The sequence below is a fragment of the Sturnus vulgaris genome, chromosome 9 (genome assembly GCF_052056855.1).
Source record: "Sturnus vulgaris isolate bStuVul1 chromosome 9, bStuVul1.hap1, whole genome shotgun sequence".
NCBI lineage: Eukaryota > Metazoa > Chordata > Aves > Passeriformes > Sturnidae > Sturnus > Sturnus vulgaris.
The window spans coordinates 13,725,911-13,752,071 of record NC_142251.1 but is presented as its reverse complement, the minus strand read 5'-3'; the positions used below and the strand labels follow the sequence as shown (position 1 = coordinate 13,752,071).

Sequence of the window (26,161 nt, the reverse complement as noted above, 5' to 3'; positions counted from 1 at the left end):
TGTAGAAAAATTTTCTTTATGGAGCTACCTATTCTGAGTGTAATTTATGCAACTGTGACTTCCCCCATCTGGGATCCCAGAATGATGTCTGCAGCAGCTGGTGCATTATATTGAATGGTCCTTTAAAATCTCCTTGCTGCTGAGTTGAGGCTTGTGTGATTTTCAGTAGCATTTATAACCACTCAGGCTGCACCATGGTGTGATCCAATGCCAGGAACTTTGATGGGGAGCAGCTGAGATTAATGATGACATAATACACTAAGAAGAGATATTAATGCTCTTAGGCATGAATTAATGAAATACCATTGAGAATTTATGCTGCATGAATAAAAGGATTTGGAAGTTGTCATTCTAAAAACCACATCAAGATTTTACTGAGAAAATCCCCAAACACTGTTGAAATAGACAGGGTCCTAATGAACCTCCAGACTTTTGGCAGAGCCAGATGATTGAGCTGGAGCCATTAATTGAATTCCTACTAGTTTACAAAGTGCTTGTGTAAATGAAAGACACAGATCTCTTGCTTCCAGGGTTGTGACAGTGATAATTTTTATCTCCAACTCAGTTCAAAGCTGGATTACAAACTGGTAGTGTCACTGTGGAGTAGAGACCCAGCATACCAGTGGCATCAATAAATCTGGGATCCTGATCCCTCTGTGCAGCCATATAGCAAGATCCTTGCTTACCGAAATGGTAACACTGCTCTTCATAAATGTGGAAGGTGATTGTTACCATTTGTTTTTTAAAAAATTAAGGAATGCTTTACTGTCATCTCTCTGGGGTGTCTTTGCAGGATTACTTAAAAACCGAAGGATTACTGCTGAATCTCATCATTTTAAATTCTTCATTGTTCCCTAGAATTAGTGAATTAAAATGTTGTGTGTGTATATCTGTATATATGTATATGATTGCCTAGCTGTAGCTTCTCTTGATTTTGAAAAGTAATTTTATTCAGGTCTAGAAGAGAAGTTTTGTTATTTTTGAGGCAAAGTGGGATAACACCAGCTACAGTATGTGTACTGTACTGTTTTTGTTGCTGTGTTAATGTCTGTTCTGAGTAGTTAAAAAAAAAAATCCTTAAAACTTAGGACATCAAGTATGACACATATTTTATCCATAATTTATGGCAATTTGAAACACCTTTTATTGCCTACATAAGTGAATATATGTAAACTTTATTAGTAACTTCATTTCAAATTTAAAATAAGCAAAGGTGTATTGTAGAATTTACAGATAAAGGTTAGTTTTAACTAAAAAGTTATTACCAGTGTTGCATTTCTTCATGTTATGGTTCACCTATGTAGAATTGAGATGTATTTTATATTAAACAATGCATAGCACCATTATACAACAGTTCACTAAATGCACATCCCATTCAATCTTTTGTAGGAATTAATATAACTGGACTGAAGTTACAAGGAAGAATTGAACTGAGCCAGTAGGGTTAACACTGATACTAACAGATTTCCAGCCATAAGAAAATTACAGCTCTTCTGAAAGACAGTGCCTAAAATAGCAACATATCGTGGGCACCATCATAGGAACTGGTTAACTGATGACCCTGAAGAAACAATTGTTTCCATTAATTCTGCTGCCATTATTTCGCTATTCTTGAAATCTTCCTCTGAATTCTTCTGTCCTTCTGATCCCAAGACAAGATGGCAGGAATGTTATAAGAGAACATAAATTACAATAAGCTGTCAACTATATAATTATACTGTAACCTACTACACTGAGAAATTACACCAACAGAAATTTGGCAATGTATTGGCTGCTAGCTAAACACAGGACACTCACTAGCTCAACATTAAAAAAAAAAAAAAACAGGCTCACTAAAAAGCAACATCTACATTACAAAGAAGCTAACAAAAGAATTCCCTTATGATACTTAGATTCAGCTGGTTCATCTTAGGTTCATCAGCTACATTTTCTTGTTTTATGAATACTTGTTACATTTGCAATTGAATACGTATTTAAGATCACAATGCTACAAACCTTTCTCCAGTATGTAGTTTTGCCACCTTAGGTTAGACAGAAAGGAGTAATTGCTTGGAATAGGGTTGAAGATTCTGCAGAAAGTTGGTGATGTTATTAGGTCATGTGTACTGTAATTACTTGAGTACTATAATTTTGAAATCCTCAATTACATGATTTCCTAGGTAGAAGGCAGCAAGTATACTTTTGCCAGACAGACTAAGGGAATAATTTTTGCTCCAAGGAAAATTGTCTGCTGTGTACCCTTAATCAGAAGTAAGTTCTGTTTCATAGAGATTTCCAATTTTTAAAACATCTCTACTAAACAGAAGTAAACCATTTCTGATTAAATTTTAACGTTTCAGTGACTCTGCTGCATACACAGTAACTTTGAAGTGTTAAGGAACTTACTGGCAAGAGTTACCAGTGGCTGATGGCAGAAGATGCTTTTTTACTCATGAACAGTCGCTAGCTCTGAACAGATATATCGAGGTTACCTGAACCCCACAGTTCCATCTCAACCTGGATTTTAGGCTTCTATTTAGAGTTTGAACCTCCTCAACAGTGGGAAGTCTCACCCAAAACATTCTTCTGAATTCCAAACTTCTTAAAAATGCATTGACTTGTTTTTCAAAAGGACTTTATATATTCCAACACATTAGAAGGTAACAAGTGATTTTTTTCAAGCTTTCAAGTGAATTTTTGCTGTTTACAGAAAGTCACATTGGCCACATGTGAAACTGCGGCCTCTGTGATGATGGGGTATTAATTTGAGAGTTATTTGAAAGAATAGTTTTGGAAGTGGTGACAAATGCAGTCCTTGATGCAATCTTTGAAAGGCCCTGGATGAGAGGAACAAAAGAGGCTTGGGAATCAACACAACAAAGATTTCAGACTTCTAATTTAGCTACTGACTTGTAGATAACATCTTGGGCATCAGCTGCTTCTGCAGTTCTCTAGCTTGATAAAAATAGGGACAGTCATGCTTATTTATCTAACAGAAACCAGTGCCATGATGGATGAATTATTTAGATAGCACTCAGAGTGCAAGCCAAATGCTGCTTATTCATGTTTTCCCCACTGCAACAATGTATCTTCATCACTAATAATTAACCACTAATTACTGTTGCCAAGAATATAAGAGTGGTGCTTACCACCTTATTTTTAATTTCAGTGCAGATGCCTACTTAAAAGTTATGTAAATACATGAATTTACCGTAGCTTTTCCTAATGACCCTGCTATATCTGGGTTTGATTCTATTCAATTGTGACAAAATAATAGTAAAGATGACCTGTCTTCTAAAGAGCTATAGACAGTTTCTGTTGAATTCTCAACACTTATGTCATGAAATGTAAAGATGCCATTCGAAGCAGGATACATCTGGGTCAAAGGACTGCTGATGCCAATTATGCTTCGTACATAATAATGCACATTTTACCTATTTGGAAAAAAATTCACATTTATTTACTGTCAAACAGGTGTTAAACTTTACACTGGATATTAGTGATGGGCTCATTATTAACAGGTTTACACAAAGGGATGAAAAAAGCAGAATTTTGTTGAAACAATTTACATTTCATTTGATTTTTTATCATAAAATAAATTAATTACTAAATATAGGCAGAAGGAATATGGAAGAATTATAGTTATGTTTTATTTATTTTTTTTTTAAAGGACAGGCACCTTTTATTCACGAGAAAGCTTTTGAGAAGTGTCCAGTGTCCCCTTTACCCCTTACCACCCAACCCCAATTAAAGAATGAACAGGGAATTGAGTTACAATCTTTGTTAGCTACACCAAATTTGTGCAAGGCTTGGCATAATTGGCTTCTAAAACAACTTTCTCCCCAAATTATATTTTTTGGCAATAAAAATTCAAAACTTAAGAATAAAAACTAACTTGTCAAAGCAGAACACTGTTTACAGTGAAAAAATAAGTGAAAACAGGTAGAACTTGCATTTTAAACAAACTATCGTACTATGAACAGTGTAAGAAAAACAGCTTATAACATATGTGCAACCAAGAGCTTTTCACAATATTTTCTTCAAACTCTTTAAAATTATTTTTTAATGACAATTATATTTCAGTTGGACACAAATGTATTTATTTTACCCTAGCAATAGAACAAAATATAATTTCTTTAGCCATTTTTTCATGAGAACGGTTCATTGTACAGTTGAGGAAATATATGAAATAAGGCCTGTGGCTTGATTGCTAGTGGTTAGACATGTATTCCATCTTTGCCCTAATGGAAAAGATTTGCAGTGAACTGCAAACTGATGCAGAATATCTCTCCTGCTTTTGCAAGTCTTGTCAGGAATAGTAAGGTACAGTAAATTTGTCCCACAGGATTTTAAAGCCTACGCCTTGTATATAATACAATGTAGGCCTAAGAAAAAAAAATGGTGCAGCCATATTTACAAATTTAGTTCACAAACTGCTGCAGTAAAATGGCTGGAAAGTGTTTATTTCTCTTTTTTTTTCACAATTTTGTTAAATTCAGCAGCAGAAGATATCTTAAATACCTTGTTGGTATTTCTTTTCTTTGTAACAAATAATTCATTTTAGTATACTCTGTGTATATACAAAGTTTTTGTTTTATAAAAATTCACAGAACTGCAAGGTCCAGTCATCCCTGTTACTGGAGAACCACAGGGTCAACAGAATTGTCTCTTCGAGCAGATATGAGGGAGCCTGCATGGGGCCAATTAAGTCTTTTTTAATACTTGAACGTGGCCTTTAATATTTCTTTGCTACACTATTAAAGGCTTGTCACTAGTTGCATTTGTCCTTCTCTAACATCTCCTTCCGGAATACATCCTTCCTTGTTAATGGGAATGATATAGCCGTCGCTATTACCCCTGCTGATTTGATAGTACATCTGAAGCTGATGGCCAGCTCCTAGGTTTGGCATGCTCTTGTAGTAAATGTCCTCATTTTCACTCCTCCTGGAAGGAGAGAGGTCTTCTTCAACGTCGGGGCTGCTCTCTGGATAGGGAGAGTCTCTGAGGTTGGGCATGCTCGTGTAAAGAGAGTCTCTGTTGGGGGACTGGAGGTGGTCGTCAGCCTCGGCTGTCAGCTGTGAGACGTAGCTGTCAGTTCCCTCAGTCTTCACTTTCTTCTGGGGCTGGTACAGAAGGGAGTGAGTCCGCTGAGGGATGAGTGGGGCCTCCAGCTCTTTGTGGTGGAGCTCCAGCCCGGGGGTGTCACTGTGCATCAAAGAGGAGGCGTCTGCCACGATGGCGTCATCTTCGCTACTGCTCCCGCCGATCACAGCCTTGGCTGGCAGTGCCCGCTCCAGGTTGTGGTTCTTGCTGCTGCCCCGCAGGTTGTTGTGCACTAACTCTGAAATGATCATTTTCTCAAAAGCTGTATCATTCAGGCTTAGTCCACAGTCTACAACTTGCACGCTGTCGTTATAGTCTCCATTGCGCAACGAGTAGCTGTTGTTGAAATTACCATTTAGCGGTAGAGTATCCATGGCACTTGTATCCCTGGCATTGTTCAGTGAATGTCCTGAAATGGAAAAAGACATCTCTGGTTAGTGCCTGACATGTTTTTATCACTTTTGGTTTTTTTTATTTTTAACAAAGTTCTTTAATGTAGTTCAGGACAAAGTTGTACTTGGAAGTAAAACTTGAGAAAAGTTAGGTTATTGAACATTCCCAAATGTAAACAGTTGCACACCTTATAAGAAAGATGCATTCTAAAAATAGTAACGTGTGTTTCCTGTGGGGAATAGTGGCATTTGAATTTCTTAATTTAGTGTCAATTCTGTGACTTTTCCACAAGGAACTGTTCACTCCATGCCCTTGCATATGTAATGCAAAGCAATTCATTTGGAAACATCTATGTTTTGAAGTACATCACCATGATTTAGAAAAAGAAAATTAACAGAATTTGTCCTAAACGACACTAAATTAAAAAGGAATTAGATCACAGACATAACTGAAGGTAAATGTACAACATAAACCCACATAACTGGCAAGCAACTACTTTAACAACATTTCTAACATTTTTTCCTGTGTTTTTTTTTTTTTTTTCTTGGAGATGAAGTAAAGAAAAGAATGAAAAAAAATGGATAAATACAAAGAATTTATGTTAAACAAGGACAGCCATCTTTCACACTACAGGGACCAGGGCCCACAAGCACCATCCAACAACACGATAGACAGCAGGTGGAATGACTCACTTTGGACAACTCACATCATGTCTGTCTGCTCAGGCTATCTGGCCTAAGAGTAGCTGATATATAAAAGAAAGTAAAATGATTTATTGTAACATGATGAAGAATTACTGAGCTTCTCAGCAACTTAGTCAGAGCAAGGGTTCAGCAAATTAGATTACTAAGCAATAACAGCTTTTCTTTTCCCACTTAATGTAATTTTTTGCACTAATATTCTGTCTGCCAACAAAGGCCCCAGGCTCCTAAAGGTCAAAGTTTGCCTGCAGTCTGCATCAGTCACAGTGACAGCGCTGAATGAACCAGAATAGTTAATTAAGAGTTAGGCCCACAGTTACCATGGGCATGGAAGTCAAATGCAGAAATGTTAGGAATTTCTGTAAGTATGGGTCACAGAAATTAAACCAAAGAATAAATATTAGTTGTGGAATGGGAAGAGGAAATCAGCCATGGCTGATATCTCATAGCTGTTGAAGGAATGACAGATTGGGTAAATCTGCTGAAAACATGAAAAGGAGCTTAAGAGGGGGGAAAATGAAGTCTTATGATGATTAAAGTCTTTATGCTTTCAGTTTTGGCTTTTTTTTCCGATAACTTGATAAAGAAAAGGTTTTCCTATAGACACAAAGACATGTAAACTATGACAGCACAGTGCTTCCCAAGCAAAGGAAAAAAAAGAAAAAAAAGAAAAAAAAAGAAACTTCGCAAGAAATTAAACAGTCTGAACCATGGAAATCAGATGGTTAGAGCATTCCTAGAAAAGCACTTTATCTACAGATATGTCTGGAAGTAAAGAAAGAATGAAGTGACTTTACTGAAATGAGACTGACCACTGTGAGGCTGCTGCATTATATGCAAGGCTTGGAGGAGTATAAGGGAAAAGTTTTTTGTAAAAGATTTTACATTTTCTCATTCTGTGGATTTTTTTTTTCATAATTAAAGCTGCAGCTTATCCTAGAAAATTCAATGTTCTCTGGAAATATAGTTTTCAATTAAAAAGAAATTGCATTTTCTCATGAAAAGATTTTTGTCTTCAACTTTAAAAAATAGAGTAATAATTTCCAAATAAATTCTGAGCAATTTGCAAGTCATTTTACATTTGTGTTATTGTTAACTCATCTCCATGTGTACTGTGATTTTAACAGTGATGAGGGTTGTTTGAAAGGTCTCTTTAAGCTTTGATTAAACAACTATGTAGTTTTGCAATTTCGTGTATGTTCCAAGATTTTTCTTGCAATGGATTTAGCTGTGCAGAACATATGGCATTTATAAAAGTAGACAACACATGGACCACATGCTGGATTCATTTCCCTCATGAAAGTGATTTAATGCTGTAATTTTAATTTTCTTTTCCTCTGCTAAAGAGATATCAAAATACATCTGATAATCCAAAATGAGTTTTCTATGATATACTGCAGAGTTAAGCATGCTAGAATATATTCAAATTGGTTTGATGAAGCAAATTTTGTTGCCCATGATCAGGTAATTAATTTGAAATCTTTCATAGCCTGTAGCAAGATTACTGTAGGAATGTAAAAATATAAGTAAATTGTTAAGCATTTCGACATGACACTGCTTTGGTTTTAAATAGCAAATTATTTCAGCATTGCATAACTTGTGTTACCAATAGGGTTTGCTACAGACCTCATGGTGTTTCCCAAAAAGCAGTATGCAAGTACTTTTTGAATGTGGAAACATTTTATTTGCAAATTGTGAACCACTTGCCCGCTGAGTCTACTTCATGACCGCTAGTTATGTTTTAATTGTGCCCATTAAAAATCATGCTGAAAAAATTTACATTTGATAGGCAAAGTTAAGTTTTACTCCCATACTTGTCTCTCTGTAGGTTGCTAGAGGAAAGCATAAGGAAAGTAAGAAAACAAGAGAATGAAAATAGAAACTACAGTTCAGTTAAAAAGGAGACTTGAAATAAAAACTGGAAACAAGATCTTATGAGCTCTGTTTCAAATATTTATCATTCTATTTACACTAGAGTGATCTTAGGACTCATCAAACAGTATCTGCAAGATATTTACTGATGAACTGCAACATTGTTAAAAAAAGCAAGTAGATAATGTAACAACAAAATGTTAGGTAAATGATGACACCCTCTATTCCTACAGAACTAAACTGTTCTAACTGTTAATTGCAAGATTTTCCTACAGGAAAATGATCTCCCATAAAGCTGCACTATACTATAGATCTGTTTGACGCTGGATACAATTTTCTGCAGCAGGGTATCCAAAGGTGTCAAGATGCCTTGCACTGCTTTAGTATCTCATCCATCCCATGAGCAGGGTTTTCTTAGCAAGCTTTAGAGTCAACCTTATATTGCATAGACATGATACCTCTAAGTGATATATATCTTGAAGATGGGCTCTCGGACCATGTGGTGTCAGTCCTTTAATAGTATATTAAGATTTATGCCACCTGTGTTAAAAACATGGATAATTATTGGTAAATACTGTTAGGGCAAAGGCATTACTATAATATAGTGCAGTTTTACAAGCTGACATTGGCAACACTGTATTTCTCAAATTTATTTCAGAAATTCAGACTGTACGGCTTGGGTATTGCAACCTGAGTTTCTATCTAGGGAAAGGAGGGAATTTGGAGCGAGCCAAGAAAAGGAGTTTATTCAGGAAGTATAAGCACACCTGGTGAGTTAAACACAGGAGCTGAAGGGGCATTACATACAACTGTTTCTGCGAGCAATGTGTTATAGGGGTTGTTAGTGCCGTGTGGTCGAAGAAGAGGGTTTGTTAGTAGGTAATTGCCAGTCATTCCTAAAGCAAAAGAAACAGAAAAAAAATGTCAGTTCCTTAAGTTTAGCCTGACAGTTTCAATAAAGAATAATTTTTATTCATCATGAATCATGTAGGATTTCTAGAATGTAATTCAGCTGAATATTTCTGGATGTGTTTGAGCTATACACTGGAAATGGGAGCAGGAAAATACAGTTAGATTCCAGTAATTCACAGGTAGTGTCCAAATCCCCAAAGTAAATATTTAGCGAAAGTGATATTTACTAATGTATACAAAATCACTGTTACACAAGAGTAGCAATTAAATGTTTAGAGATCAAGGTACTACATACAGCTATTAGAACTTTAAAAACAATCATAGGGAACACTTCTGTCCAGAACTGAGAGAACTGAATTTCTCAAGCTGAAAGGTATTGAAAAACTTCTTATGACAGAATCAGAGCTGTTACTCACTTTATTAAAACCACACAGATAGTGGAAGGGATTTGCTGTTTTCAAAGAGACAGTAGATGGCAAATTGCAAGAAGTATATCTTAGTATATTCAAAAGTATGCATGCTGAGGGGAAAGCAAAATATTTGCTCTAAGAAATCAGAGCATTCAAATTTTCTCCTGGGACATTCATGCTGCAAACATATCTGCCAGGTTTTAAAAAAGAATTCCTCGAATGACAAGCTTCTTTAAACAGTTTACGAACAATGTAAGACAACGAAAAGTAGTACATGAACAGACTCATTTAAACTCTTGTAAACGCAAATTTACATGTTAACACAACACCATTTAAACAACAAAGAATAATCAGAAAAAAAACTAGCATATTTTGAGCAATTATTAAAAAGTAAATTAATCTCTGATTTCTAGCTACTACAAGAAAAATGCTGTGATTTAAAAAATAATTTAAACATTTCAATAAGAAAAAAATTCAAATTTCTTTTTTATTACTTTGCAAAGCAATACATCAGTGTATTACAGTCCCAAGGACAATTAAAGAGACAGGTATATTTTTATAGTATAAATATTTTTATTTGGCAAGGAATGATATATATTCCAAATATTAATGCTTTTGTACTCCCAGAGCAGCTTAGTAGCAGAAATGAGCAAAAATTTCTAACAGAGAATTATTGTCTGACTACGCTAATTTTATTTGAAAGTTTGTATTAGTGATCAACTAAAAAAATTATCATAGCTTTTTTCTATTGTAAAGTACTTACTAGAAACAATAAGTGAAATATATTTTGCTTGCTTTTTTTTTCTACTTTGTGTACTATATTTCATCTCAGTTAGAATAATTACATGCAATTTATTGCTAAGATTTTTTTTTCAATCCAAATTTCTTTGTCACAAGAAAGAAAAAGCTTAATTAAAAGCTTGATTTTTGTTTTAAAGGAAAAATGACACTTGTCATTAATTATTAAACTACCCTTACAAGTATGTATCACTGAGATAGTGACAATATTATAACAGAATAGAGTTGATAACAATTTTTCTAATCCTGGCAGAACATCTCCAGTGACTTGAGTCTGGAATTTGCAACAGGGAGAAGCTGCTGAGACCTCTGCTCAACACTGAATTAACTAACAGTGCAGCACAGTTAGAGCAAACCTCAGGAGTGAGAGACAGCAAATTAGGATAAATACCAAATTTTACAGGGCATGTATTTTTGGAATTTTAGTAAGACACTGAAGGGGACATGGAAAATATACATCGCATACCTAGGAGAAGTTACTTAATTTTGATTTTTGCCAGAAGAACATGCAGGATTCATAAGGGGGGTGGGAGGAGCAGTGAGACATACAGGTCTTACCCACTTTCTATGGACCAAACAGCAAAAATAGAATCATGCTTTCTGATACCTTTTGCTTTGCAAACACCACTGTTTTTACTTCCAAAATGAATGTAAATACACATCCCTGCTATCAAATCCTGAATTTGGATTTTCTGTTTGAAACTTTGGGAGCTGAGCAGGAACTGGTTGCAGTGAGACCAGGGCTACCTGCTCTTCACTTAAGGACTGGGTGGAAGAACAGACTGCAAACCTGGCTTGCAAAGAGCAGTCCTCTCTCCACTGCTGGCTCAAATTGCCTTCAAAACACATGAGGGAGGAGAGAAAATCTATCTTGGTTAATACCCTTGTCTTCTGTCTGGACATGAGAATGAGGTTACAGCTTTCAAGTCTGTCTGTGCTGAGAAGTTTTGAGTTTTGATTTCTCTGTGCCTAAAAATCAGGATTCTATCCCATGTTACATGATATGATGCTCTTTGAAATAGAAAAGATAAATGCTTTACAGACATCTTTTGCATAGAAATGATATCAATTAGATTTCACTGGGAAAATTTCTGCACCTAAAAATCAGTCAAATATGCATTAAAATGTTATGGCACTCATATTTCTATTTCAGATTTAACCTATAAAGGTTAGGAAAGATTTAAAATTATGATCTTGCTTTTAAGCTAAATTATTGATGAAACTAATTTAAATACATTCCCAAGAATTGAAGAATTCAACTTCTATAGCAGGGACCAGTTAAGGGAACATGGCTTTCAAAAGTGCTGGTGGATAACTTTAAAACTCTGCTTTTAGAGAACACTTGTTCCAGATTTTTTTTTAAACGTTCTTTTCAATTCTTCTATAAAATCTGTAATAAATTTATGGATTCTAAAACTGAAATGTTCCCAGTGACTGACCTTGATTAAGTGTTGAAGTGCTGTTGATGTCACCTGAGATAAAAGACGATTCCGATTGTTTTCTCACAGTGTCATTCCACATCCTCCTTATCCGACTCTGTTAACACAAGGCAGTGAGACAAAAGCATAGTAGGTTACAGAAAGATATTTTCCCACTCGTGTGCTGTTATGTAGACCATTTGTGTTTATTTTAGCCTAAAGTAAACCATTCTTCTGGCATATAGTGAAAATTCCATCTTTTATTTTTTTTAATTTTAATTTATTAAACTTAATTTCAATGAAACATGGTGGTATAAACCTTCCTATAAACCAGTCCCTAATTACCAGAAAAAGTAAGGTATTTGTATTAGACCAAATGTTTAAAAAGAAATAATTCTACTATGCAGGAGTATCTATTTACCATCTAAATGACAATAATGAGAAGACAATTAGTCTTTCTGATTGGAAGGCATCTCAGTAGGCTTTTCATAAATAAGGTAATTAAAAGATGCTGTCAAAATCTCTGTTACCTGAGTGCCAGAGGAATAGCGAGCGCTGGTTCTCGTTGTTGATGCCTTCACTGAACTGTGGGGACTCTCAGTGGGAAGTCCCCCACAGCAGTAGGAATGTCGGAAGCATTTCCCATATTCCTTACGTACCTATGGGGGAAAAAAGATTGCTTAGTGCATAAAATAATTTTAAACATCTGCTGGCAGAAACACATGAACCCTGCATTGAAACTACTCACTTTTCAAGCAAATAGATAATTCTTGCCTGTCAAATTGCTGGCTGTTAGCAGAACCACGTATTTCTCCCTACTCAGTGGCAGCATTAGCAGCTACCCAGGAGTTTTGAACCAATTATTTCCAAGGTATACACACACTTCTTAGAGATGTCCCTGAATAATCATTACTGAATTAGTTATAGAACTGTTTTTATTTCATTTTCATATTGCAGATTGATAAAGTTAAGTTTACCTAAATTGAATGCTGTCTGAAAATGAGCTGCCCTGGCACTGAACAGAACTCACAAAAACCACTGCCCCACTTTAGGCACAGCCCCAGCTATGCTGATGGACACACTTGTTCCAGAGTCACTTTTTGAACCATAAAATCTGGGAATGAAGCACCTTTCACTTTTAGGACCAAAACATAGAAATCTACTCAATTCTACTGAATTTGTTGAATCTAGAAATTTGAATATACCTATGTTTAAGATTATTTTTCTGACAGAGCAGCAAAACGAATTGGGCTGCATTTATTCACCTTCTATTTCCAGTGACCTACTGGAAACTTTAGTTACATTATGTGTGATAAGAACTGCCATAAAACTAATCAGGATCATTTTACAGAGCAGTTAATTATCTTACATTCCATGACTGCTTCACTGACTACTATTTTTGGATAACAGAAGAGTGTGTGCATGTCTTGGTAGCAAGACTGCATCAGTGAAAGGACACAGTAGATAGAATTTGTACAGATGTGTAAGCCTAAATTCATAAATCTTCCATCAGGTTACATGGGAACCTAAGTGTCTCTTCTACATCAATGAGACTTATGAGTTTCTGTGAAAAGAGGGATTTCAGCTAATCTGGAAATTCTGCCTGACCTATGAATATATAAGACAGAAAGTTATGTGTATGCAAAAAGGGGAGAGGATAAAATGCAAAAAAATGATTAGAGTGGATTTGCATACGTAATGTGCTGTTTTCTACAGGAGTTTTACTCACAGAATACATACTGTGATGTTTCTACAAATCACAAGGAAGAAGAAAAGTAGAATAATTTGTGCTTTAACTTCAAGCTAGGCACAATAACTTAGCTTTTTATAAAAGATACGGTACATATTTTAAGTCAACCCCTATCTATATATATCAGCACAAAAAAGATGTAAAAAAAATAAACCAGAAATGAAATAACTTAGAATTATAATTTTTAAACCTGGAAAACATAGGTCTATATACATCATCACTAGATGGTAAAACACTTAAGAAAATACATTCCTGAGAACTAATGGATATTAAATGTTCTAAACCACTACGTAGTAGAGACAATAGCAATCAAAACTGTATTTTTACCCAAATACCACCCTCTAGGGCTGGTTTTGCCTAATGCCTATATTGCAGTGAATGTGCATTATCTGTCAGGACTGCACATTCCACTGTCATTATTTCTAAATTATAGCTTGCTGGAAACTGATGGAAGCAACAGCACTATCATCTCGTCAGAACTGGAAACATAATAGTTTTCACTTCCACAATTCTATTTCTCTGTTCAATTTAGTGACCAAGTGGTAATAACAGAATAAAAAGACTACATTAGCTATGCAGACAGAGGATAGGACAATAGCCAGTCAAAGGCAGTGACACTTAAAAATCTTAAATAGCAGCTTTAACATTCTTTCAGGTATAAATCTTATTGCTCTAGGTTATGTTTTTTCACACTTGACTGGTTTTTTAATATTGCTTTATGCTGACTCCACTTTATATAAAAACAATGCACAGCTGTAAAAAGAAATAAAAAAGGAATCTGTTTCTGATGTTCAAGTCCAATACAAATAGTAAAAAGGGAAACGTTATATGAAACTCTAACCTAGAAATTATTTGCATTCTGAGAATACTTGCATTTTCTTCCCTATCTTCTTTTAGGCTCAATCTTCTTTCTTAGTGTGATTTTATTCTCTCCAAACAAGTAGAGTGTCATGTTCACCCAGGTAAAATTCTGTCTACCAGATCTTTTCCTAGAACACCTCTAAATGCCATTGGCTACACCAAATTTAGAGATGCTGGTAATGTTAGAGCTGGGACAGTTGAGAATATGAGCATAGGATTTTTGTATTTACACAACAATTTATCCAATGGTCTCAAACCATCTTATAAATATCAGTTAATTATGTCTCTGGTGAGCTAATTATAATGGGAGTTAATAATTGCTAAGTCCCCAGCCTAAAATTGGTAAAAATATTTTGAATCTAAATATTGCAAATTGGATATTTCCAAATGTAGGACACACTGCATTTCATGTTAAGTTTGTTTGGGTGGGATTTTTTGATGTTCACCCTTCCTCTCAACTCTCATTAATTTCATTTGTCCTGCCTTCTAACAAAGGCTGTCAGCTTCTCTTATGCACTCTTCATAAAGCACCTCTAAGGCATCCTTGCAATTTCCACCCTCTGGAGAAGAGTAGGGGTGCAGGGAACCCAAAAAAGGGTCCCACAGAGCTGTGCCCTCCACTTCCCTTCTCTCCTGTTTGCTCCTCTCTCCCCTTCAAGCTTTCTCTCTGTCTCCCTCTCTGTGTCTCTCTCCTTCCAGCAGACCTGCTCCTTCCAGACCCTTCTGCTTTCATCCAGAGAAGGGGAGCAGAGATAATTTAGCTCATCCCACTTTTGAGGGAGGCTCCAGTGAAGAGCACAAAGCTATTGGGATTTCTGGGGGAGGCAAACACTTGGGAAAAAAGTATTAATGCTGAATATTTTCCATCTTCAGAAAACTATTCCTGTTAGCAGCTGTCTAACATTAATGACTAGTTTTTTCTTAGGTGTATCAAAGTTAATAATAAAATTAATTTCTACATCCCACTTAATTTTGTAATGAATGAGCACACATAGTACAATCCCTGCCTATCACCCATAGCTTTATGTGGCAGTTTAATGGGATCTCAGGAGAGGTGCTCTGCCTTGATCTGAGAACAGGAGAGCACTTCCAGGCTGATATGGGTTGATATCATAACTGATCCTTTGTTTGCAGTGCTGCAGCAAAGGCAGGACTTGTTTCATGTGGACATAAAAGACGTTTGGCTCTAAGTCCAGGCTAATATGTACCAATATGCCAAACTTCTAAATTTTCTTCACAAAACCTCCAAACTTTTCAAGCCCAGATTGGAAATGCTGCATCCCTGTTAAACCTGCCTGAGTCACAGAGCAGTTACATGACTCCCACTAGCACATACAGAAAGAACTGTATTGGAATTCTAGTCCCCTCCTCAAACTACTTCAAAATGTTCCAGTTATTCAAATTGTTAGTTTTATCTCTATTTTCTTAATAATTATGTATGGCATTTCTAAGGAGTTAGGGAATATTCATCTGTGGTTTTGGTAACTTACTTTCTTTTGAAGGGCACAATGAAAGATGAAAATAAACATTCCTTGGAAAGCATTAAATACTGTGAAGAGATATGTCATCACAACGGTCCCCTCATTTATAAACAGCAGACCAAATGACCATGTTAGGCCAAGGAGACACAGGAGAGCAAATGCACCCAGGACCCAGGATCTGTAAAAGAAAATTAATTTTAGCAGCATTACTTATGAGAATGTACTTCACCAAATCCAATATTAACATTTCAGTTCCTGCAGTTGACTTTTACTATTTTCACATTGAAATGTATAAATTCCTTGGGTTTAACCTTTTATCTATTAAAGAAAGAACAATTCCATTCAGTACACTTAGACTCCAGTGAAAACAGCAAGAGTAGATATAACCTTTGTCTTTCTCAAGAACAGCATAGGATGTCAAAACTATTCTGAAATGCAGAGGTATAGCACAAGCTCCAGCTACTCCATTGCTTTATCTGCTTTTAGAGGAGAGATTGATAAATCTGGCTTAGCCACTAATCACACCATAGATTTTAAACCGTGGTGCTGCCATATGACAACAAATAATGTAACACAAATGCACAAAGGTTAAACAGCAGATTAAAAGCCTAGAGCCCAAATCGTTAATGCTTCGATAAAGTCAGCTAAACTGAAGCTAGAGGATGTACCTTCCGCATGAAGAAACCCTGCTGGAATGTGACAAAAATATGGATATTGCTTTACAGAACAATCTAAAAAAGATTCCATCATGAATAGGTTAAGGAAAAGGAATTGTAGCGAACAGCACAGAATGAAAGGGAAAGGGAATTTAGTCAGTGAATTCCACATCTAACTAATGATCTTACTTGATAAATGGCTTATTATCTTCATAGCTAGAAAGCATTATAAGCAGAAAAGAGAAACAAAATTATTAGACAGAATTGAAACAGAAATTAATAAGAGCATTTTTAATTGTTTATAAAAATTAGTCAAAATTAGGAAATTCAAAATGCAGAGGCAAGCAATTTAAAATTATAAAGGCATATAATATTTTAAAAGTCTTTAGCAAATCAGGTATCTCAAAAATAGTTAATTAAAATTAAGGGAAATCCACAATATGACCGAGTTTGTAAAGTTAAAAATCATGCTAGAAGTTTGTTAATGTAGGGTTCTATCTTACCCAGGTAAGTCCGTATTATAGTAGCCATCACAAACACGGTAATTACTGGTGTGGATGAGAAGACAGAAAGAGGAAAAGGAAGAAAAGAGAGAGATGCTAAAGATTAGCTCTCTCTCTCATCATGCAACATGCAATGAAGCTGATACTGACCTATCTAGAACATCTAGTTCACAATGTTATCCTTACTGAAAGTCTCCCTTTGCCATTTCCAACGTTCAAAGCAGATCTGTAAGACCCTTTCACATCCAACCCTCAGAGTTAGAAAGTTGCACCATCCCTTCAGCGTTGGTAACAAAAACCTTGAATATAACATAAGGCTATACAGAATACAATAAAAAGCTATCTAAAGAAGTGAAAGCTGCCAAAGCCTTGTTAGCTATATAAAACTTATATTACTCTGCAAAAGGGATACTACAGTAGAACACCATGATAAAGTAAACATTTGTTAAATTAGCATGAAAACAGCAGATAATCTTCAAGTTAACAATAATAATAGAGTCAATTCTCTTGGGAGAACAGGATTACGAGTAGAAACTGCTCAGAATCCCTAAATCAAAAAGTCATTTAACAAAACAAACTTAATATAATCATATCAGCCATGCAAACAGGAACATCATTTTTGAACTGCATTTTAAATGCAAATGAAATTACTACAGTGCTGTGGCATTTCCGTGAAACAGTTTCTTGGCACTAGTTCCAGGCTGAAATTATCTAATTTTGACCGGCGTTTGTGACATTACAGCAACAATGTGACGAAAGCAGGATTGCCTCTGTTTGCTTCTAATTGACATCTGCAGTTGCTGGGAGACAATGGCATGTGCTCCTAATGGAGAGTAGCTTTCAATCAGTTCAGCAATCAGAAAATAATCATAGTTCTCATACTTGAACACAAAGCACTTACTTAATGTTTTCCAACCTGCTAGAGTCTGGTTTCAAAGTGTTTGAGTGCTTCACCATTTTGCACAATGTGATCACCAGGAAGATAAGATTCAGCTGTCAAAACAGATAAGAATGAAATTAAACTACTTCAAGTAATAGGCTGAAAAATGATGATGTTACAGGCTAAACAAAAACCTGGTAGTTTATTTCCAAGTAGTCAGTGATAATTGGTAACTATATCAGATGGTCTGCAAACCATGATTGCAAAAAAGAATGAAAGGATAAAAATGTTAGGAGTCCTTGTTTCACTTAATTTTCCAAATGCCACATCATCACAAACCACCATATTTAACTCGTGTCCAGCACTTGCCATTGTCAGTCTAGCTCTGTCCTCCAGCATGTTTTGCTCATCACCTGCTCACCTTTACCTGTCACCTCTGGCCCTGTTCCCCAGCTGACTCTCTGAGAACTATGGTCACCCTTTTACTGGGCTATACTAGTTGTCTTTTTATCACCCCATCCTGATTTTGAAATGTTTTTCACCTTTGCTGGTTTCTCCTTTTTTTTTTTTTTTTTTTTTCCTTTTTGTTCTCACAATCCTACTGAGGTCTTGAAAAGACCTTAAATGTAACTGGAAAAAAAAGAAGAAAAAGAGAGGAAGAAAAGAAAAAGAAACACAAAGGTGTAGCAAATGCATCAAACTTAACAGTGCTATAGACATATGCTGGTGGTGCACTCTCCTGCTGCCCTCTTTCCCTTTGTAGTCTGGATTTTGTTGAAGCAAGACTGTGTGTGCCCCTTGAAGGATTGTGGAATCTTATTCTTGTTGTGTCATTCATATAGGTAACACCAGGGAAGATTCTGAAGGAAATTTTTTATCATTCTCTTATTGTGAAAGAGAATCACAGATATCAAAGTTACTGAGTGCCTTTCTCCTATCGATTTCAAAGACTGTGAAAAGCACAGGCAAGCCAAATACAAGGATGCCTGCAGAATACAGGCTAAAAAGTGGCATCCAATTAATTTCAGTAATTAGTTTGTGCTACATCACACAGAAAAGTTGGACAAATTTCTATCTTTGAAACCAGTAAGAGCCATGCCCTCTCACATCCTTGTCTACTTCTGCAATGGTCCACATGAAGTGGCTGAACCAAAAGCTAAGAGAAAATGGAAGAATATGCTTGGACATCCTTATAACACATACATTAGATAAAGAACCCTATTCTTATAATATTCCATACATATATCTATATATATATATCTGCAACTGGTTACTGATGGACCATGATTATATCCAGTCTCTCAATTTGGATAGCTTTGGTTTGAGACAGCTTCAAAACTTTCACTATTTTTGTAAAATTGAGATACCAGCTCATGCCAGATGTGTTCCTGCAGCTGTGCCTCAATAGTCATAAATGTCACTGAAATCCTAATAAAGAACTGTTCTTAATCTTGAAAAGATGAGTATTTTGAAGGCTCTGATCAGAGTCTGTTATAAGAACACGTATTATAGAAATAATTCCTACTGCTACGGGCAATCATGTTATCTCTCCTGCTGCTGTCTCAAAATCAAGATGGACAGCATGAGCTATATTGCAGTTCTCAACACCAGAAAAGTGTCTGGCAACTTTTGATCTTATAATGCAAAGTATAACATTTTTACAATTGTATGTTGAGATTAATAGAAAAAGGTGTTTGTGATACAAATAATGAAAATAAGCTTTTATGATTGACTTCTGTTTATGTTTCAAAAACTGGATGAAAATACTTAACCTTTAAGCTGATGTATGTACATGGTGTAAGTTAAACATATTTCCATTGCTGCAAAATATAATAGAGGTGTCAATAATTCATGATCTTGATGATTATCTTTTATGACTCTTAAAGGAAATTACTAACCGGATGAGAAAAATCTTTTCATTATATCATTGTGATCTCTTCCTCTTATCTAGCTTTCCACTGTACGGCATAACTTCATTGGATGAGAAAACAAATTGCTTCTCCCCCTGGCCTTTGCACTAGACAGGACAAGGGCTCTGGAACTGACCTGACCCTCAGTCCCATGTCTTTGCATGGGACAGTTTTTATTTTTCTCTATTTTAATAAGTTTCTTGCATGGTTTGGTAGCTGACATAACATGAACTTCTTCAGCCTGCTTGAAAAATGCAACCTCAATTTACTTTTTGTGAAAACAAACAGATGAAGAGCTAAGACACAAACCGTGTGTCAATTCCAACACGTACATCAACTTTGGCTGCAACCTATGCATCTGGGAGTTCAGAAGAGTATTTACAGCACAGCTGGAAGCTAATCCTTGCCTAAGTAGTTACCCTGGAGTATCCTGTATTGTACTGGCATCATCATTCTTGGATCAAAAACTCATAGATATGGCTTAGCCCATAAATAACTGCCTTATGAAGCAAGAGGGTTTTATCCTCTGATTCTTTGTACAACTGAAGTGCTGGTTTGCCACATGATAAATATAAACTTGTATTCACACACCAAGGTTCCTTCAGTGACATGGGAGCAGACATGGCCTTACCTCAGAGCTTGAGCCAAGCTCTGTGGGATTAAACAGATTTTATGTAGGTACTCAGCTCTGTCTGGATATATGTCCTTGCTGCACCAGGGAACAACTGCACAATGCAGTTTCTTAAGTGACATTTTAATTCTTATTTAGGTATAGACCCACAAAACCAGCCCACAGAAATAATAACGCCATATCACAGCAGCTGAAAAAGTCCTTCCGAGAAAAAGGGAAAAATACTGTACTTTGAAGACAAAGTAACTATGACAACTGAGCATATGATACTTGTTTCTCCATCACTAACAAATATTGCATCGTTTTCAGTTTCAGCAGTCAAAAGACCATGGTTTGCCACTTGTTCAAACATGCTGGCATCTCTGTTACACATTATAGCATTATAAAATCCCTATTTCACTTGTTTACAGATACTATAACCAAACCTTTCTATAGATTTTGCTTTTGGCTCCCTAACTGTTTTTCATCTAGAAATTGATTGTTTTGGAGGAACTCATGAGTTAAAGACATTTGTGCATTCTACCTTTTTTTTTTTTTTTCTCATGAAAGACACTAAGCAGTGAGGGGAGGGAACTTGCTGGAAAATAACTGCTCTTGTAAGGCATAGCTGAATTACTTTTCTTGGTGAGAAATGTGTTAGGGGAGGAGAAGAAAACATAGTCAGGACTTTTGTACTCATTTGTACAAGTAAAACTTTTTCAGCTCTGAGCAACACGGTCTGGCCCAGAGCTGAGGCTATTTTGAAAAGAAGGCTTGACCACAGATCTCCTGAAGCTCCTTTCAACCTGAATTTTTTCTGTGAGGACTGAACTGCTAATGATCTAAGCAAATGAATTTGTAGATGTTTTCCAAGCTTGACAGCTGGTCTGAGCAGGATACCTTTCTTTATGACAATGTTCACCAGAAGCATGCAGTACACTGAGGTCATACATACAAAGGCCCACATGAATGACAAGAGAGACTTTTGAGAGCAATCCTCTAAGAGAAAAAATGGGCCTCTGATAATGGTGGCATTCTCATCACTTCATGTAACATAAATGGTCAGTGACTGGCTGAACCTCATCCTGACAACTGGGCTGCATCCATCCCAGATGAGCCAAAATCTGCAGCTGAGCTGAACAGTACCCCTCTTCTTCAATGCTAATAAAAAATATAAATACATTGTACAAATACACACACAGATGCACAATGTATACATCTCAAACAGTCCTAAAATTATACCCTTAATCAAGTCTTTAAAATCTCTTTCATGCTGCGAGTCTGCAAATCAGACCAACACTTTTTGAAGGCTAAAAATATGAAATTAAAAGTCTGGTCAGGCATCAGGTTTGGATTTGAAGATTCTGCTGTGATATCAAAGAGTGACAAAACACACAGCTACAGAAGGTGGAGCTATAATATGAGAACTTTTAAAACGTTAGCTGGTAATAGTAAGCAAAAATTTGAATTGATAGTGTTTAATTTATGTTTATACTTGATTCTAATCTAGTTTCTAAAACTTACTGTCTACTGGGAGAGATGGCATATTGATAGAGAACTAGCTTAATCTATACCCTGATTTTAGAATTTTGTGTAAAGTAAAAAAAAAAATAGAGTATCTTCTAATATACTAGTTCCTTGTCATATCTTAATATGACAAGTGTAATTGGATAGAACAAAGTGAAATACAATTGATATATATTAAAATAACAAGTTATTACTTTAAAATATAAAAAATAAATAATTTTTAAGGTTATAATCAAGTGCAGCACCCTGGAAGATCATTCTTCTTTTACAGGCAACACACATATGGCCGTGTCTCATTTGGAAATCAGAAGGAACTGGACATGAAAGAAAGGTGCAAGTAGGAAATTTGTCTTTCTGGTCCCTGAAACGTATGTAATTTTGAGAGAGGGGATGTGTCCAACTCAACTTTTTTAAAAAGTGGGTAACCTGCACAGAAGACTAATCAATTGGAATTAGGAGCAGGTACAATGAATTAGTAGCAAAATAAAGTTAGATTTGCAAAAATTATGATAAATTTCCATTAACTAATAGATAAATACCACTTAACAAATATCTACTATAGAAAGATAGACATGTATTATTTGTAAAAATAAGTTTACAAATACAGTCGATTTTCACACATGGAGCTAAGCTATGTGTACATCTGTACATCCACTGATTTAGGTAAGCAATGCTTCAACCTGAGTGAGAACATTTAACACATTCTATGTTAATGAAATGGAGCACCTTAGTAATTTTTGCTTAGACAACCGCTGGTAGAGTAATACTCGGGCTCTGCCTGTGAGCTGGGAGAAGCAAATTGCAACAGTGTTGGCTAAATTAAACCAACACCACCCATTCCTCGGGCATGAATGAAATGGATCTACGCAGCAGTCAAAGTGCTCAGGCTTTTCTGACCACAGATTACAGAAGTGCACTGTTTGTTTTATAGCCATGAACCTGCTCAATGGAATCACGTCCACCTTGAGCTTAGCAGCTTAAAATTCATTCCACACAGCCTGCAGTGCTGACATGGATACGATAAGACAGAGGAACAGAAACACCACTCTGAAGTAACCTAGCTGAACTGCACATGTTCTGACCCTTTTTGAACTCCCCGGAGCTTTTGTTACCTGGCAAATGCAGCTCTAAAACTGCTCTTGTATCTCCAGATCTTTGCTCTTAGCCATGCAGAAGCCTATTTCTCCCTGGAACTGGCAGCCAGAGAGGTGCTCTCTGAAGGCTTCTAAATGAGTGTGCACACTGAACTCTTACTGAACTGAATTAATTATTAAAGATGCAGATGGAGCTGTCCAAATGATAAGAACATCTCCTGACGTATCATGATCCAAGCTTTCATTAAACCATTTCAGGCATACTAATGGTTTCCCACCGCTCATTACTTACATGCTCTTTTCTCATAGATATAATAACCCTGGTGCCCAAAGGCATGACAGGCTATCGAAACAGTGAAGTTAAAAAGTTCCTCAGAAGATGTACTGAGGAACTTCATACTTCCCCCTCATACTTCCCATTCTCATTTTGTGCAAAAGTGTGCACAAGACACATGTACAATTGCTTATAAATTCAGAGAAAAAAACTCTGTAAAAATAGAGAGCAATACTGTCAAAAAGAGCTTATGTGCAGTACTGTTAAACTGAGAAACAGAAGTGATTTGAGCAACATGTTAAAAACCCTATCAAGGCAAAATTCTCACATGCTACTGACACTGAGTAAGCTACACTACAAATATAGCTCTTTGGTTACAGTGCACATGACATTATTTTTCAGCCACTATACTTCTCACACTTCTTCCTCTGGTTTCTCTTGCTTTCTCAGCTGGGACGATTAGAGGGCAAAGCAATTGCCAGAGAAGAATTACTCCCAGGAACTGTGCTGTGATTGCTACCTGCTGTTTCATATTTTTCAAGTTGGGAATACTGCTCCCAAAAGCCTTTTGCGTCTCAGTCTAAATGATTTGCTGGAGGATAATAATGTCACGGCCAGTAAATAATAGTGAACTATGTCTGTACATGGTCAATATGATTAAATGTCCTTCACCTCCATTCTCACTCTGACCTGGTTATGAGGAAGTGAAAAAGCCATCAGCAAAGCCCAAGGCTTCCCATGTGAAATGTTATTTCAGAGGAAGGGAGAGAAATATAAGTGACTTAGCAAAATACCCACAGTAACAATAAAATAAGGAAGGAGTCTCAAACAAAAAACAAAATTATCACCACACAACCAGACTTGAGGTGACTTAACTATTGTAGCATGAAACTTAGAACAATTTCCAGAATAATTGCAACAACTGCAAGAAACAACTTCATGTTGAAAAATAGCCTATCATATTGAGCATACTATCTTTCTAAGACTTTCAATTGCAATTGTAGGTTTAATTAAAAAAAAAATCCCCATCATTCTGAGATATGATTTATTTTGAATGTATTTAGAATAAACTTTGTACACTTAAGTCTTACAAACACTGTTATTTTTCTAATTCATGTCATACACACATATTTTGCCACCTACACCCATGTCTTTGAAAATATGTCAATGAACTCTAACAACCTCTACATTGCACAACTATCTTTTCTTAAGTGACCACTCAAGGATTCAAATAGTTTTTGATATAAATAGAGTAACTGCAAATCAAAACATTGGCCAGGAACATCTTTTAGTAGAAATTTCCATAGTCGAAGTATCAGTTTGTACTATAAGTACAAAAAGTGCTGAAATAATATGTCTGGCACACAGATCTACAAAAGTCAAAGAAATTTCAAAATTATGCATGTGCTTCACACTGAAAAAATAATATTTCTGAATATGGAAAAATACAATTCCTGAATTTGGAAATTCAAGTGAATTGAAATTCTGTTAACATTTCACAACTCTGCTACTGTGAAAGGGCTGGAAAACGTGAAACTATTTATGATTTCAAAAGCTTGACAACAAATTAATTCGTCTCTCCAAACTACCAGAAATTATGAGAAAAGGCCTCTGTGTACATAGGCAGCCTTTTACAATATTTCCCAAGTAAAGCCACGCTTTAAAAATACAGAGCTAAGAGAGAAAACCAAAGTGAGTCAAAATGCATATCTTACATTCACTGTGCTCACAAATTCCTCCACTGTGTAGTGTTGGTACTGCTAGTCTGAAATAAATGGGAGAAGTTCTCTCCATAGTTTGACACCTGACTACACACTTTTTACCTGGAAGTATTGGTAATTGATGTATGAATGCAACATTCTGTGCTGCTGGACCCTGAGGTACCCAGCTGTGGGTGCACAGGTGAGAGCAGGCACACAGTGACTTCAGCAGTGAATGTGCACAGGCTTTCTACTGGTTACATAACAGCCCATTCCTTATACTGAGACAGAAGATCTTCTCTGTCTGACAGGCACTACATGGAACACAAATGCACGCAGAAGCAGGCATGGAAAAATGTGCATATGCAAATACACATACAAATACTGTGTAAGTGTAATGGAACATAAAATTTATTTAATTATCCAATGCATTAGAATACCCTTTTGAGATAATTATGTTGGATAATTAGCAGTTAAATTCTAGAATGAGTACAGTAGTGACTAAATTGAAAGCAATAATAATGGTTCCCTTTAAAAAAACCCTGTGTTTAGTACTTCATTGATCTTTTATATGACTACACATGTCAATATGACCTTCAGAATTCAAGCCATTAGGAAAAAATGGCCATGCTGAAGTGCCACCACAGCTTTGACAATTAATCATTTGGTCAGCACTCTTTAAAGATTTCTACATATTTATATAACCATTAGTTACATTACACATTGTTTATAAGCTTTTTCATGGAATGTCTTGTAAATAAGGATGGCATTGATGGCTGTTTAATCTGCTGTGAGGCAACCTAAACACAAAGGAAAAAAATCAAAATTCTTACCAGAATGATAAAGGTAACAGGTCCTATGAAACTCCAGATAAAATAGTTATCTACATGTAGCCAGCAACTATTATGGAAGAAAGAGAATGAAAAGTGAAAGCTGCATTAGCACCTCAGTCCAATAAATGGAAAGTGCAAAAATACTCTTAAGGTAACACTTTGCCAGTAAACAATTATGAACATTGCACAAGTACCACTTATTCCATGGACAATACCTAACCTGAAACTCTGCTAATGAACGCTGTGTAATAACACAACTGAGCCTGAAACTACATCACCAGGAATAACTAACATAAGAAGAAACAAAACCAAAACAAGCTCTCCTTCCAGTCAAAAGGTTTGGTGACTATCATGGGCTAATGAAACTAACATCAGTAAACAATTTTTGCAGGCTTCCCATGTGATCTTCAAAGTCTGCTTTTAACTTTATATCATATGTTAAGTGCTCACGCCTGAGGAATATGAGACAGAAAATGTTCAGATGCCATGTTTTGCT

At 36.0% G+C, this 26,161-nt stretch overlaps 1 protein-coding gene across 26 annotated transcripts in view; it reads right to left on the bottom strand.

The window, feature by feature from the left end:
* Window positions 1–3,416: 3,416 nt before the first annotated feature.
* The window catches only part of ADGRL2 (adhesion G protein-coupled receptor L2), a 384,989-nt gene continuing 362,244 nt past the window's right edge, over window positions 3,417–26,161 (bottom strand). For 6 of the 26 annotated variants that reach the window (XM_088169862.1, XM_088169864.1, XM_088169863.1 and 3 more), the window contains 10 exons: window positions 25,666–25,732; window positions 17,739–17,830; window positions 16,838–16,882; window positions 16,524–16,550; window positions 15,688–15,856; window positions 12,117–12,245; window positions 11,608–11,704; window positions 8,816–8,944; window positions 7,991–8,008; window positions 3,417–5,491 (listed from right to left, as the gene is read on the bottom strand). In XM_088169862.1, coding sequence (XP_088025988.1) covers window positions 4,737–5,491; window positions 7,991–8,008; window positions 8,816–8,944; window positions 11,608–11,704; window positions 12,117–12,245; window positions 15,688–15,856; window positions 16,524–16,550; window positions 16,838–16,882; window positions 17,739–17,830; window positions 25,666–25,732 — 1,528 coding nt within the window. In that variant the 3' untranslated portion in view covers window positions 3,417–4,736. Of the gene's footprint in view, window positions 5,492–6,167; window positions 6,221–7,956; window positions 8,009–8,815; window positions 8,945–11,607; window positions 11,705–12,116; window positions 12,246–15,687; window positions 15,857–16,523; window positions 16,551–16,837; window positions 16,883–17,738; window positions 17,831–25,665; window positions 25,733–26,161 lie in introns of all 26 variants that reach the window. The other 20 variants (XM_088169882.1, XM_088169887.1, XM_088169868.1 and 17 more) reach the window with 15 other exon arrangements.